We start from the raw sequence: 16205 nt of genomic DNA on the forward strand, positions 1-16205 counted from the left end.
CCTCGCCAGGTATGAAACGTGTGTCTTTGTAAGGAGATAGCGCCACCCAGCGGCGTTCGTGAGGAGAAGAAGACAAAGCACGAGTAGCGCGTGCGGAGGGGAACGCGGGGCAGGTCGAAGAGGATTACGTGGCAGAGAAGAGAAGAGCGCGGTGGACGACGGACGTGGACGAGTTCTGCTGGCTCCCCGAGTTACGGGCTTGGGCCTCAGCCGCAGACGTCCGGGCCACCAGACCTGGACATCCATCGTCGAGAGCCTCAACCACCAGGCCCAGGCGCCACTCTTCTCCGACCATCCGTCAGCTGCTCCACACAGGCCGCTTCTGGCGCCTACGTGACTTTTCCGGGATACCAGACCTGGAAACCGTGCCGGGAGCCCACAGACGCCGACGCTGCGGTAGCGTCGCATCAACATCGGAACGCCAAGAGACTCCTTGACTGCCCGACACCCAGCCAGTCCTCTCCGCTCGTTGCTCAAATAAGGCAAGTAGTGTGAACTTTCCTCTTTGATTTTCTTTTCCCTGTATTGTCCGTAAGCACTTTGTTCTGTTCCACCGTGTGTTTCTTTCCCGTGCGTTGCCGCCCTGCTCTCTTGTTCCTTTCCTTTTTTCTCGCTCGTATTGAAATTGGTTTCCTTTCCGATAAAAGCCGCCTCGTTTATTGTTTGTACTTTTGTGTTTATTTAAAATAAGACCTGCAATCTCACAGAGTCCTCACAAATTTGGCGTCCACTACGACAGGACGAGGTCGGTTTTTATTCATTTGCCTGTTGTGTTAATTTAGGAACAATATGAGCGCTTCAGATTTGGTTGCTTTAGGCGAGCGCATGGGCTTGTGCGGCGCGGAGTTGCGAGCGTGGGTGGAGGACGAGCTTCGTAAGGCACGGGAAGAGAGAGCTGCGGAGCGTGAAGCTGCGAAGCAGAAATTGGAATTAGAGGCACGGAATTTAGAGACGGAGAAACAGAAATTGGAGTTAGAGGCGCGGAACTTGCAGCTACAAATAAGGCTCATGGAGGGTGGCGCAAATCCTCCGAGTGACCGTGGAGAGCGTAGCGTCGCACCGGCTAGCTCCATTAACCCGCACAGCCTCATACCACAGTTCAATGAAGCGCGGGATGACCTCGATGCCTACTTAAAGAGGTTTGAGCATGTGGCCACGGGGCAGGGTTGGCCAAAAGAAAAGTGGGCAACGGCGTTGAGCTTGTGCCTTGGTGGCGAAGCACTTAGGGTCTTCGGTCGGCTCTCGCCTGAGGATTCCGTGGATTATGACAAAGCGAAGCTTGCCTTGCTTCAGAGGTTTAGGTTCACCGCGGAAGGATACCGAGAGAAGTTTCGCCAGAGCAAGCCCCAGGATGGAGAAACGGCCTCGCAATATGCTGCCAGGTTGTTTAGCTTCTTTGACCGTTGGGTCGAGATGCGGGGAGAAGGCCGCACTTTTGAGGTGGTTCGCGAGATGGTCGTGAGCGAACAATTTCTGAACAACTGTCATTCTCGTTTAGCCCTTTTCTTACGTGAGCGGGAGGGCAAGACAGTTGCCAAGCTGGCGGAGGCTGCCGATCATTTTCTTGAAGCACAGCGGCAAAATAACTTGTTGTTCTTCAAAGAACAGGGGGAGCATACGATGAATAAAGCCAAGGACGAGGTTTCAGGTTCACAATCTCGCCTGCGGTGTTTTCTTTGCGAGAAGACTGGGCACAAGGCGGCGGATTGTCGGACGAAGCCGAAGCAATCGTATTGCACCTGGTGCCGCGAGGTAGGACATGATGCCCAGTCGTGCAAGGCTAAGAGGCCAGGAGACCGTGAGGAGTCCGCCTGTTGCATGACACCTCGATATTCACATCCCGATAGCACTGCAGTGGTAACGCGCGTAGAGGGCCAGTTGGGGGAGATGGTCTGTCCTTCCAACCCGGTGGAAAATGCTATGCCCGTGGCGCACGGTGAGGTGTTCGGCCAGTCTGGTTCGGTATTACGGGATACGGGCAGCACCGGTATTGTTGTGCGTGAGTCTCTTGTACCGCCAGCGGCACTAACAGGGAAAAAGGCTACATTATTCTTGGCCAATGGGACCCGTGTAGAAGTTCCGGAAGCGGAGGTGGTGATTTCTTCTCCATACTTCTCGGGTAAGGCCATCGCGCGCTGCTTGTCTACACCCTTATACGACATTATAATAGGCAATGTCCCCGGGGCTAAACCTCCATTCCCGGTTGACCCGCCAGTTCTCACTGATCAGGCAGTTTCCCTTGCCATGACGGGTGCGGTCGATGTTCCTTCCCTTATGGTGACAGCAAAGGTTTCAGAGAATAGTAAAAGCCCCACTCTGAACACACTCCACTTGTCACGGCCGGAGTTTCGCCTGAAACAGGAAGAAGACTCGACTTTAGAGGTGTGTCGCAGGAAGTTGGGGCAAATATTTCGTGGCAAGGGACAGACCGCCCACTTTTTTGAAACAGATGAAGGTGTTCTCTTCCGGACATACCAAGTGTGTCCCGGCAAAGTCGTTGAGCAAGCGGTGGTACCGAAGGACTTACGCACGCAAGTCCTTAAGTTGGCGCATAAGAGTGCATTATCCGGCCATCAAGGAATACGGAAAACAATAGCAAGGGTGCTCAGTGAGTTTTACTGGCCCGGTGTACTGGCTGACATTAAGAGTTATGTCAGATCGTGTGTTAAGTGTCAACCGACTGTGTCAAAGGAAAGGGAGAACAAAATAAATGACGCCGTTGTTCCATCGGTGCCGGCGGACAACGGCCGGCACAGAGTGTATAACATCGTAGGACGGGGACATTTAAAACCATGGTGGAGACCGAGGTCGGTTTGGAGAAACCGGTTTCACAAAGGAAAACGGAAGTACTAGTTGAAAGAGTTCTCGCGACGGTGAAGTGGTTTGATGTGAAGAATGGAATACGGAAGAATATAGCCCACACCTGTTCTTGTTGGCATTATCTGTGTTCATGTTTGTTTTTGAGTGTCGGCTACCTAATTTGTATGCCTTCCGTGTTTCTTCGCCCTCTATGGACGCTTTCCGTTGACTTTCCATGTGCTCTCTGTGCTGTGTGTGCGAAGGTCTGTGAACGCTTCGAACATTGACGACCGTCGTATTGTGTGTGGTGTGTAGTGTGCGCGCTGTGGTGCGGTGTTCTGTGTTGCGATCGTCGAACGCGTCTGGTGTCGCTCTCCTGAAGTTGAGTTCTTTCCCTTGGAAAAAACTTCCGAAGAAGGGGGCCTTCTGTAAGGAGATAGCGCCACCCAGCGGCGTTCGTGAGGAGAAGAAGACAAAGCACGAGTAGCGCGTGCGGAGGGGAACGCGGGGCAGGTCGAAGAGGATTACGTGGCAGAGAAGAGAAGAGCGCGGTGGACGACGGACGTGGACGAGTTCTGCTGGCTCCCCGAGTTACGGGCTTGGGCCTCAGCCGCAGACGTCCGGGCCACCAGACCTGGACATCCATCGTCGAGAGCCTCAACCACCAGGCCCAGGCGCCACTCTTCTCCGACCATCCGTCAGCTGCTCCACACAGGCCGCTTCTGGCGCCTACGTGACTTTTCCGGGATACCAGACCTGGAAACCGTGCCGGGAGCCCACAGACGCCGACGCTGCGGTAGCGTCGCATCAACATCGGAACGCCAAGAGACTCCTTGACTGCCCGACACCCAGCCAGTCCTCTCCGCTCGTTGCTCAAATAAGACAAGTAGTGTGAACTTTCCTCTTTGATTTTCTTTTCCCTGTATTGTCCGTAAGCACTTTGTTCTGTTCCACCGTGTGTTTCTTTCCCGTGCGTTGCCGCCCTGCTCTCTTGTTCCTTTCCTTTTTTCTCGCTCGTATTGAAATTGGTTTCCTTTCCGATAAAAGCCGCCTCGTTTATTGTTTGTACTTTTGTGTTTATTTAAAATAAGACCTGCAATCTCACAGAGTCCTCACAGTCTTGCACGAGTCGGCGGCATGCAGTGCTGGGTCTCATCACGTTTATGAAGCCTTGCCTCAGTGAGCACGTCACGAGCTTGAGGGTATCTGCGTCTGCGTCATTCTGTCTCACTTTCCGCGACAGGCGCACTGCTGCATCTCGGCGGGCTCGGCGCTTAAGTTCGCTATCTCAAGCCCATAGCAAAGGTTGGGCGTCTATAGACCTCCTCCATGTTTGCAAAAAAGCGAGGTGGCGCTGCAGTCGCTAGCGGCCTCTGGGTAGTGCCAGTGCAAGAGGCCAGGGAGTGGGGTAGAGTTGGGATGGTGCAGCGCCCGTTTTCAAGGCTTGCAGACGCGTTTTGAGTTTATGAGTATCATAGCCATGGTTAATGCTTTCAACTTAGTATTCCTCGAAGTACACGGGCTCGCACTGACCATGCACGGCGTATTTCGCCACAGTATTATGGCTAGAAAGTATTTCTGCCGTTGGTTTCTACCTAGGCATTGAATAAAGTAATAAGTTTTTGGCACTGTGCACTAGCCAGAATGATTTCACCTCCGGACAGTAGTGAGGGAAGCACTGGCGTTTTTTTCGGCAGAGCCTACGTGCACTCACCCTCAGTTGACACGTGTCGTGCAGTGCGAAAATTGGGGTCAGCGTCGATCGCGTCGTGATATCATCTGTCTCGCGTAACCGCTGTTTTTAGCCGTCAGATCAAACACCAGCCAGGCCGACTTCTACCCTTCTTAAACTGGTCAATTTGGTGAAAAGTTTGAATTTCTGAAATTGTATTCTTTCCTAACCTTGGGGCTTCGGTTTTGTGACGAAAAAATATAGCAAAATATTCTATAGAAATTCATAAAATTACGGTTTTTAAGTCTGTGCTCGTAAAAAATCGTAAGGTGATGGGGTTTCTGATGGTCGTGGCTTGTCGCGAATTCTGCGGGCTTCCGACGACGGAGCACCACAATGGGAGCATCCCTACGAAGAAGAGGGATCAGAGGTTTCATTGATTTCAGTGCCGCATTTCTTTGGCCAAAGCGAAAGCGAAGAGGCCATAAGCGAGGGAATAAATTTAAAGGTTTGTTTTGTGATCTACCACATTTTCAGTGATTGGCATCACGCACCCGTTCGTAACTTTGTAAATAATTTAAATAGAATGATTCTATTTGTCGCGAACGATTCCAGAGACGTTGAGGAGTGCAATAATTTCCCCAATTGTTTTCGTACAGGAGCAGCAGTATGTTAGTTATTTTTGTAACAAAAGTTTTCACGTGACTATGCAAGCATAAGTACTGATGATCTAAAAAAAAAGAGAAGTAATACCACCATCATAGAGAACAGGCCTTTGGGGACATGCTGGCATAAAAAAATTTCCGCACTTTCCAATTAAATATTCAATACCCTGCGTGACTTGACGAGGGTGTTAATTATAATTACCCAAGAACTGTAGCAGGTATAGCTGAAAATGAAACGCATTACTAAAATTACCAGACCAATTTCATATTAGCACCAAATTTGGTTACATATATCAGGCATCAATAAAGGACAAACTTTTCATTGCCTCATCCCCTGACAACCTCGCTACGTGCCTCTGTTGGTGGCCCGCCTGCGGTTGCTTCTTTCCAAACAGGCTTCGCGATCATATACTACTTCATGAAGCAGCTTATGAGGTATGCATGGTGCAATGAAAAGTATGTGGTTTTTAGCACACTTAAAGTACGCCGTTCGAAGCATGCCAACGTGACCGCGCAAGACTGTCACAACTTACCAGTCTGCTTTCTACTAGAATCAAATAATTATGTCGGTCGCGTTAAGAAATAGTTTCAAGTATACGTTAAATGCCCTAAAGAAATGGCCATTATATTTTCGTATAACTTCTACACACGTGAAAACATGCTGTGCTAACAACAAAATTATTTATTTATTTTATTTTATTTTCACAATACTGCAGACCCTCATTTGGGTCCAGGCAAAGAGAGCAGAAAAACACATTCACACAACAGTGTAGCACATATACAATCTAAAATAGCTCACAAAGTGCGTTGTCAAAATCAACAGCCGATATCACTTGTAGAGGCAGGGCGTTCCATTCGTCAATAGTTCTCGGGAAAAAAGAAAATTTAAAAGCGTTAGTATGCGCGAAGTATGGGGCTAAAGTGTGATTATGATGACGTCGAGTTCTACGCGTTTCAGAAAACTGCACATAGGGGGCTGGAGAGATGCCTAGTTTTCCGTGGATTAGTTGGTGAAGGAAAGATAGACGGCCTATCTTGCGTCTGACGTGGAGAGGTTTAATATTATTTGCTGCCATTAACGAGGATGGGGAATCAGTTCTGTTGTACTTATTAAATATAAAACGTACTTCGCGCCTCTGTATTTTTTCTAATTCTCTTATGTCTTTTTTTGCATGTGGGTCCCAAACGATGGCGGCATATTCGAGTTTTGGTTTTATAAGAGTACTGTAGGCTAATAGTTTGCATTTGCTAGGTGCGTCCTTAAGTTTATGGCGAAGAAAACCAAGTTTACGTAAAGCTGAAGGTTTAATGTGGTCTATATGGTCATTCCATTTTAGTTGCGAGTTTAGAACAATGCCAAGGTACTTATACCTTGGCACTTTTTTAACTGAAACGCCATTAATGCGATAGCTGAAAATAGCGCACTCCTTGATAGTGAGTGACCCTGCCGGCGCCCGTGCACACCAGCTCAGGGTGATAAATAGGTGCGCAGCTACATGCTTTTTTTTTCCTTGCGCAACTTTAAGCGTACCATGCTGTTGTTCAGGTGAATGAGCCCAGCAATTTCCCTGCTAAGAAGTACGTTGACTGGCAGCGCCGGTCGACACCCAGACTTCGCGGTTTTACTACCGCGGCCCATTTCCTAATGCGGTATTTATTTGCGAGAAACGTATTAAGGCTAATTTAATTTTGTTTTATGATAATACGCGGATGCGACAGTGACGCAGCTGGTCAGTACATGCTGCTTCTGCAGTTGCCAGGAATGATGCAGCCGCCGGTAGTTGCGGTAGGCACGGGCAGGCGGAACCTGTTTTGCCTACCGCGCGAATGTCGCTACTGACAACAACGCCACCGCATCTTCATGACGTCGCGGGGTGAAGGAGGTCTATAGGGCTGTTATCTACATGGAATATGCAGCAGTCACTGAACAGATTTATTGCTATTGCAGGGAATTTTATTTCTAGGGCGTCATGCCATCTCATTGAACAATGCTCCGGTGACCACCCCGCTCTCCTTGATCCATCACGTCCTCTCCCGTACAGAAATATTTCACGAATTTAAATTCACGTTTAATTAAATCTGCTCAATAGAACCTTCTGACGATAAATTGACTCGGTATTGAGGTTTTCTATTGGGTTAACATAACACATTGGCCGTTGCGTTCGAATTCGAACACAATGCACAGTGGCAGTTGAAACTCAATTGAGCGTACTCGGTAGGTTCTATCGAGTGGTAATTGAATGTATATTGAGTCCCTTCACTCACGATGTTAAGTGGCAGCAGCCTACATACTTGTACAAAAACGTTACCGGAACGTTATAAAATTATTTATTTGGGTAAAAAGCAATAACATACACAGTCCATAACCTTTCTGAAACATAATGCCCGCACTCCAGCTTCCAGGAAATCAACAACGTTTGCGCAACTTTTCCTTAACAAGCGTTTCGTAACCGGGATCACCAAAGTTTACCGCAAATACCGTTCCCTGTGCAAGCACTATAGGAACAGCAAGTAAGAAGTTCTTGAAGGCGGCATTACAACACAGCGTAAACATACTGCACCCATTCAGCCACCCGCCTCAAATCTACGTGGTCATGCTTATAGTCTAGCTATGAAGGGTGCTCCATCTAGTACAAGGCGTCAGTTGTTAATGACCATCGATTTAGAAAAGAATATGAGCGCCCATGACACGTTTTGCGGGTGGCACGAACCAGGAGGTTTAGTTGGAATTTTATTTTAGTTAAGTTGTAGTAAGTCCTTAGTCCATGAACATTGAAAAAGAAAAGTATAATTCAGTACTCGAAATCAATGCTTGACATAGTATGCTACAAGTCTGGAATGCTTACACCCCCCCCCCCCTCTTTGCACCAATGTTTCAATGCTTTAAATGAATGTCTAATAACTATTACTGAAACATTCTGGTTCAAACGCTATTGATATGCTTTTTATTGAGAGTCCCATGAAACAATTGAGCTCTAAGGAAATAGTTGCCGAACGGAATTAACTGAGATTCAGTTGACTCGTAGGGCAATTGTCTTCCTGCTGACTCAGATTTAAACAAGACTCGACCTGTAAGCAGTTGACTGTCTCTTGACTCGCATCAATAGAGAACGTCCTGACTTCTTAACGAATGAGCTCAGTACAGTGTGAGTTTTTATAGAATTGTCACAGAGCTGAGGACTCAGTAAGCGGTCAGTTGAAGCTAAACGTGCATTTTTTTAAGGGACGTGACGCAGCTGCTGGCACTTCTCGCTAGATATGCTCGCTTCAGCCCTCCCCACTTCTTTCTCTCCCACGGCGTGCCTTCCCTCCCCACCGCGCGCCCTTCCTTTCATCTCCTCTCTCTCCTCTGCGGACGAGACTGTCGACGCACTGATCTTGGGGAAACTGGGCATAAACAGCCGTCGCTGTAAGAGTATGCGGGCTACTGGAGGTGGAGGAGGGATATATGGTCAACAGGCATATTTGGAGCACACTAGCCGCCAGGTAAGTGCATAAGGTGGAAAACATGAAAGACCGAAACGGGGGAGATAATGCCGCTGCCTTCGCGGTAATGCAGTCACACATGGTGCATCTGCAGAACTACGAGATTAACAAGCATGCTTTAAGAAAACCGCAATGGGGTTTTGGGCGCTGTTTTACTAACAAGAAAATTTCTGTCATAGGACAACCGAGTAATGTCAGTAGTTTGTCAAATGTTTTAGGAGAATCCCCCAAGGTGGAGTAATTTGTAATAAGGAGTAATTACTCATTGGCATCCACCCAAGCGCAGCCATACGGCTACAAAGGAAAGCTATACAGCTTTCTCGGAAACTTCGCAGTTAAAGAAAAAATTCGTCCTGGTCCGGGGTCCAAACCAGAGACCACCGCTTCACCGGAGCAGTCGCTCTACCAACTGAGCTAACCGGGACGGCAAGCTTATGGTAGGGCGAGAGCGAATTGATCAATAACTCAAAGTGGGAACAGTGTTGGCCAAATTTTAGGGGAATCCCCCAAGGTGGATTAGATCCGAGCTCAACGAAAGCCCCGAAGTAGGCAAGTGCCAGAGGAAACGTCCTTCGTCGGCACGGTATCGTTCGATCGGAGCCGCCAGGGCGGCGCTCGCACCTGCCAGTCGAAGGTGAGGACGTAGGCGAAGACGTTGGCGCTCTCGCTGCGTGTGCGGCCCGCGAGGATGGAGATCTCGTCGATGTACACCTCGGTGGTGGGATTGGCGATGTTGTTGCGGGCGTTGGTCGGGATCATCAGGCCGAGCGCAAAGTCCCCCTCCTGCGGGAAGATTCGCTCGGTCACATTTCCGAGTTCATAGCGCATCAGAGGACGAGGGACGATGAACAAGAGTTGAAACACGCAGCGCTAGTAACGTATTGACTTGGCTTTGATCGTTCATATTTCCGAGTTATAGCGCATCACGCGACAAGGGGCGATGAACCAGCGCTGCATTTGCCAATTGTTGCTCATCTTTCCTTGTCCTGTGATGCGCTACAACTTGGAAAAATGATCCAACAAGGCGAAGTCTTTACGTCAATCAGTCACTTATTTACCCACTCACTCTCTCTTTTACTGTAACGATCATTCACTTAATCTCACCCATTTTCTCTCTCGCTTGTTGACGAGCTCGCACGCGCACTCCATCATTCGTTTGCTCACCAATTTCCTCACTCGATAATTAGTTCACTCATTCTCTCGATTGCTCACTCATTTATTCATGCATTCATTTACGTTAATTTATTCATTATATTTCTTCCTGACTCAAACGCCGTTTAAAAGCAATCCATGACAGGTGTAACACACGGAAAAAAATAAAATGACCTAGGAAGGAAATGAATAAAAGTTACAGGGACTTCCAGTTACGTTACCTGTTATTGCATGCGCTGTTATGTTATTTTATTACAAGGTGCTGGTGCCTTTATATGCAGTTTTGTGCCATTCTTTCATGGTTGTCGTGTTTGCGGGCCCCTTCGCGTCTGTCTGCACACAATCGGACAACTCTTCAGGTCGTCAAGCTGGCGGTTAGACTCTTCCCCGAAGGTGTCGAGAGGTGGCAAACGCGGATGCAATGAATCTACTTACATCGAAGCGTATAGTTGTCACTTCGGGTCGGTGGCATTACTTGTGATCCCGGGAAAATGGGACCGAGGTTGTATTTTTAAAGCGCTAGCATTAAGGCTCCAGTTGTGAAAAAAATCAGGTGTTGGCTATAGGAGCGAAAAAGTAGGTCGCGTGACCTTGTCACATGATCACAACCTGCCCACCTGATTGCGAGCAATTGCCAGCGTGGCAGGTGCGAGTCAATTAATGACTGCTCGCGAGAGGTTACCCGCGGAGAGCAACCTGGTCGCACAAGCGCCATCATTGGCTGCGTGAAACAGCCGCCTGCCGGGGCAGCGGCGGATCGCTTAACCGCTGCACCACTGTGCCAGGAGTGGTGTGAGGACTCCCAGGGATCTATCAATGTTAGGAACAGAAGGACCACCACCATCATCATCAACCTGACTACGCCCACTGCAGGGCAAAGGCCTCTACCATGTCTCTCCAATTAACCCTTCTCCTGCCAGCTGCGGCCACCGTATCCCCGCAAACTTCTTAACCTCATCCGCCCACCTAACCTTCTGCCGCCGTCTGCTACACTTGCCTTCACTTAGAATCCACTCCGTTACCCTTGAGGACCACCGGTTATCTTGCCTTCGCACTGCATGCCCTGCCCAAGCCCATTTCTTCCTTTTGATTTCAACTAAGATGTCATTAACCCGCGTTTGTTCCCTCACCCACTCCGCCCGCTTCCGATCTCTTAACGTTACACCTATCATTTTTCTTTCCATAGCTGGCTGCGTTGTCCTTAACTTAAGCTGAACCCTCTTTGCTAGCCTCCACAGGATTTGGCCACCCTGTTGTAGTACTTGGGCGCAATCTTCTATGAACAGAATTACTAGTTCCGCATAAATGGGGAAGTAGGCACAACCTAAGCAAGGTGATCTTAAAAGAGGACCCCAGGCAGCTGAAGGGAGCCATTAAGGCTATCGTGTCATAACCCTTTAGGTGAATTCATCAACGTCTCCTCAAGTTTTTCTCACTCAGGCTTGTGATGCTGTCGCATAAAAAATGGAGCTTATCTCTTCATCCGCAGTAGGCGAAAGTGCATGCATCACAGGAAAGGCGCAGTGCAAGGTGGCCGAAAGGCTTAAATGTAGGGGCGTGCGAATGTTCGAAGCTTTAAAATAGCGAATTCAATATCCTCCTATTGGATTCGTTGAATGGCTGAAATAGCGAATTTTTGAAATTATTCGAGGCCAGTCGAATGTCTTTTTCAAGTTTGCGAGTACTCGAATAATTGGCACAAAGTGGGTAGACGGGGCTAGTCAAGCTGCTTTGACGCAGCTTTTATCCCGTCTCCCTCACCACACCTCGGGCATGGCCTGTAGTTGTGGGAGATAAACTCAAAGCGAAAGCTCGAATAAGGCTGGATGTATTTTTCACCCACAGCAGTTTCAGAAACAAGGCCCACTTCGGTGCCACGCACCACGCTGCTGCGATCGGTGTGAGTGGGAAGCAGAGGCCAGCGCCACGACGTGGTTTATTCGTGTAGCGGCGATAATAATGCTCTCACGTGGCCTCCATGATTCGGTTAGGCGGTAGGACTCGGTCTGGTTTAGCAAACCCTGCGTTTATACCCAATCTCGGAGCCCGTGGCTCATATGTAGGGTTTTTACCTACACTATTCGTATTCGATTCAGTATTGAAAAAGTACTGCTCGCAGACGTCTACCTATAAGACGTCGGGAAAAAAGCTTTGATGTTTGACCTGGCTCTCGTTCAATCTTACTCGGGGCTAAAGTGTGGGAGTTTTTTTTTTCTGCCGAACGCCACATCGTACTGAAATTTTCGGAATCTTTTAGAACAGTGGGACTTCGTGGTGGACCGCAGGGTTGCCGCGGTTTCCGAATGATGGTCGCCTGGTCCTAGAATCCCAGCTATATAAGCGTTTCATGCATACTGCGGCAGAAATGAGAAGCGAACACGCAGGATGCGGAGTAACGCGATCAAGCGACGCTAAGGGGAAAAAAAAGCACTGGCTACGTGTCGGATGCATTACGCTGGTAACATTGCGAGAAACCCAGCTAACTAGGCACTGACGTGCTGGTGACATGTAATGACTGAGGGACAGAAACGAACAGCCAAACCCTTTACAAGGCTGACTTGTTCTCGCAGAGGAAAGCATTACCGGGAATTCCGGACAAACATTTCTAGTTTCCTTTGCTGCCATTACGTTGCGGATGGCTTTGAACGGTAAAAACTAGTGCGTTTATATCATTCGTGACGTGAAAAGAAAAGGGAATGACCGAATGGGTGCAGAACGGAACATGAGAGGCCGCTAGGCTTAGCGGCGATGGCTGGTAGCTGTCCCGGATTTCTGGTGATGAGAAAGACACTCGGCGAAAGCGTAGCTGACAAGGCCCGATCCCGCTTCTGTCATCGATCCAACGCTGTGCCCTACGCGACGCGATATCCTTGTGGCAGGAATGCTTTCGACCTTTACTGGGATCGATCTGCAATGGAGGTTTTGAACGCGACGAAGGAAGCCTTCGCTATATACGGTCTGATTCTATGCTTATTGGTGTAGTCGACCAATGTTCACTACGCGCAGCTATAGATGCGTCTGAACCAGTATGGTGTACTTCACAAATGCTTGAGTGAATTTTTAAAAGCGGCGTAAATCCGTGCTCGACGAAGAGTGCGCTGCTCTACTCGCAAGGTGAGGCTGAATGTACGGTTTGAAATTTATGCAAACGCACTGTTCACCTGAAACAAAAGAAAACCTGCATGCTGCCTTACATTAGGCATAGTATATCTCCACATTATTCCCTAACAGGCAGCATAAGTCTTACTGAGGAACAATGCTATAATGCCATATTCATTTTATATCGTAACTATATTGGCAATTCTTTCATTCGTGTTTGTCGCCTCGTTAATAATGCGGATTCTGACGTCAGTTCTCCAACGTGGCAAATAATGATCATGGCAAATAAAGCATAAAATCCTAGCTTGTTTGAAAATTACAGTGCAGCAGTGCTTGGTCGGCGTTCAATTAATTTGCACTGTCGATAACATGAAACGCCAAAAGTTACATTATAGACCTCGCTTGTAAACGCAGAACTAGTTCTTCTTTTTCTCAATAAGCTGTGGCCACTTTGTGCCAGGAACAGCTGTTTGCGTCACCGTTGCTATATAGCGACATATTGCACAAGGCGCGCTATCCAGCTGCAGATGTCGATGGACGTCCCATTGCGAATTAATAGGGACTACACGTGTTGCAGCGCCTGAAACATCCAGTTGCAGTTTTATTTTTTGCTTTGCTGAGCTAATGAAACAATTGTTTTTGTTTTAGCTTTGTTAACAAAATCTCAATTGGGTTAGCGAGCTTGAAAAATGGGGTTCGGGCGACTTAGTTAAGTAGAGAGAACACATTACTGTCACCGTCGCCTCTGTCTCATCGTTTAGGCTGGCGTACCCAAATAAAAGAGAACCATCTAGCTCGCTGAGATGTCATAAAGAAAGCTCGCTCGATGTACTTACGAATTCGCCTTTTCATAGCCTTGAAAGCCTGCTGCGCGCCTAAAAAGGACTCTGCATCTCAATAACGGTTGCAAGCATCGGCGCTGCAGAAAGCTGAACGGCCGCGTGGACAGGCTTCAGCGGTGCGGCGAACGTGCAAGTCACGCCATCTAGTGCACCCACTAGAAATGGCGGAGAGCATGCAGGCACTGACGTCTCTCTGCAGGGATCCGATGAGGCCGGTCCAGGAGCCATTGGGATGGCGGATTCCCAACGTCCGCTCGGGGGCGAAGTTCACCGTGTAGCTGCACATACCGGGTTGGGGCACACAAATGAAGCGAGAAGGATAAGCTGTAACTGAACGTATATAATTAATGGCTACTACACATCACTTATGCCTGAAGTGAAAAATTGCTTTCGAATTCAACGTTCTAAGCATTTCACATCAAAAGCGTTCAGTGAACACGATCTTATTTCTGAAGGCAGAAATTAGTCACTCATTTAGAGCCACAACGTTGTCGAAGCCTTTAGTTTAATTTTTATATGTATGACATTCAACTGACTGTACGAATAAATATTCAGATATTCAGGGGGTGCGAGCTTGTCAAGCTGCCCGTAAGGCAGCTTTTTTCTCTCGCCCCCTCATGTCCTTTCAATACATGAAATAAATGAAATGAAATGATATTACCAGTTCAGCATGAGAAAAGTTTCTCGTGGGAAAACATGCCATGTGAACGTATAGAGCGGTGCGCATGTTCAACTCAAGGACGCGTACTTAAGAACAGACACGCACTAAGATGCTTTGAATTTATGATAAAACTTTTAAACACGCTAGAATTATATGTAGGATAAACTTTTTCTGAGTACTACTCGCGATCATTCAGTCAGGCCATCGTCGCCATCACCAAGCAGCAAAACACACACGAAGCTTCCTTAATGTGGCCCTTGCGCTCTGACTCGGGCACGATTGTTCTTTAGCGGTGTTGTCTATTGCACTGCTCATATCTTGAAGCAGTTTTAATCCTATTTATATTGATTTTTTCTAGCAAACAAATGTATTTATTGCATGCCGCTTTTGACAAAGGCAGACGTGCTTATTTTCTCGGGCTTTCTTGGACTATCAAATAAAGACGTCGACTCGTTTTGAAAGGCTGTGAAAGATTAGCCAAGTGTTTCGTGTCCATTTTGTTGCGCCAGATCATGGTATGCAGCAAAAGGGTTGCTGGGTCGATCAGGCAGAAGGCTTAACCGGCCCTTGCTCAGACCTGGCGAGGGAAGAATGTCTCTGCGCGTTGGGACCGATTTTCAGCGCAGTTTTTGCTCAGTGGGGCGACCTTGCCCTTCGTTGATGAAGCCAAGTTTGAAGACAACTGTTTTCATGTGGTTACGTTTGCATACATGATATGGCGCTCGGGTGGCCATGTTAAAAGTGCTTTCTACTGACCATCTGACTGCAAAAAAAATAAAGAAACACCGAAGGCTTGTCTAATGTAGCAGGGGGCTTCGACATCCCAGCGCCTTTTCTAAAGCAATGGCTGCCACAGACAACTCCGGCACTGTTAGTTGAGCAAACGATGCTGGCAGGGAGAACAATTCACTGCCGCAGCAGTCCAGGCTTGGGCGCGGCGAGGGGGAGCACTGCACTCACTTGAAGCGCATGCCGTGGGACAGTTCCCGCAGAATGTCGCCCAGCAGTCCCCGGATGTGCATACCGCCGTTGCTTGTGGGCGTGAAGACCGCGTGCGGGTCGTACTGCGGGAACAGAAAGAGCGCAGTGTCACCGTCCTTCGTATGGTGAAGCTGGATGTGAAAGGGGTGCGGAGTAAAATGATATAGCGACACACAACGCTGCCTTGTCCCAGTTTAGCAGCCCCAGTGAGGGTGAATACAACAGGAAGCCTTCGTTTTCTTGCCGACAGACTCAACGTTTACCGCCGGGTTGGGGAGCGCTGGCCAGGAAAGGAGGCCCCTTGCTCTTGCAGTTTAGTTAAACGAAGTATTTCAACCTCCCTCTCATCCGCAATGTATATGGTGAGCGTTTAGTGCAGTCTGCTGGGGTAAAAATTTGAAACGCGATACCCATTTCTCTGAAAAAGTCTCACAATTTTGCTGGTATGTTTAAAAAACACTTAATTGAAGTAATTGATTTAACCTGAAATTATTTTTTCGTTATAGTTTCTGTTATTATGACTCTGTATGTAACACGATAGTTTTTACTAACACTCGATGTCCTAAAGTTCTTTTTGTATGTCATGTTTTCAAAGCTATTTTCTTTCTTTTGCCTCGCCGAATGTTATCTAATAATGTTATTTAGACTGCTTTGCTTTTGACCTTGTATTACGCTTACGCTTTTCTGTGTAAGTCCGCCGTTTTTGAATTTGCTTTTACCTATTTTGTGTACTTGGACCCGAACTAGCCATTGGCTAGGGGTCCAAAAAGTGTTTGTATTTCTTGTAAAAGAAATTCGAAATAAATTGAAATTCAAATTTCTTTGCCAGCATACTTCACCGACGCAGG

General features: G+C 47.9%; 1 protein-coding gene across 1 annotated transcript in view; it reads right to left on the reverse strand.

Moving 5' to 3' along the window:
• The window catches only part of LOC149369553 (glutamate receptor ionotropic, kainate 4-like), a 63605-nt gene extending 47977 nt beyond the window's left edge, over positions 1-15628 (reverse strand). The window contains exons 1-4 of the mRNA XM_089558881.1: positions 15533-15628; positions 15337-15440; positions 13903-13993; positions 9244-9405 (exon numbers count right to left, since the gene is read on the reverse strand). Coding sequence (XP_089415007.1) covers positions 9244-9405; positions 13903-13993; positions 15337-15398 — 315 coding nt within the window. The 5' untranslated portion in view covers positions 15399-15440; positions 15533-15628. The remainder of the gene's footprint in view (positions 1-9243; positions 9406-13902; positions 13994-15336; positions 15441-15532) is intronic.
• Positions 15629-16205: the final 577 nt, after the last annotated feature.

The sequence above is a fragment of the Amblyomma mixtum genome, chromosome 1 (genome assembly GCF_055824585.1).
Source record: "Amblyomma mixtum isolate Tamu chromosome 1, ASM5582458v1, whole genome shotgun sequence".
Classification (NCBI taxonomy): Eukaryota; Metazoa; Arthropoda; class Arachnida; order Ixodida; family Ixodidae; genus Amblyomma; species Amblyomma mixtum.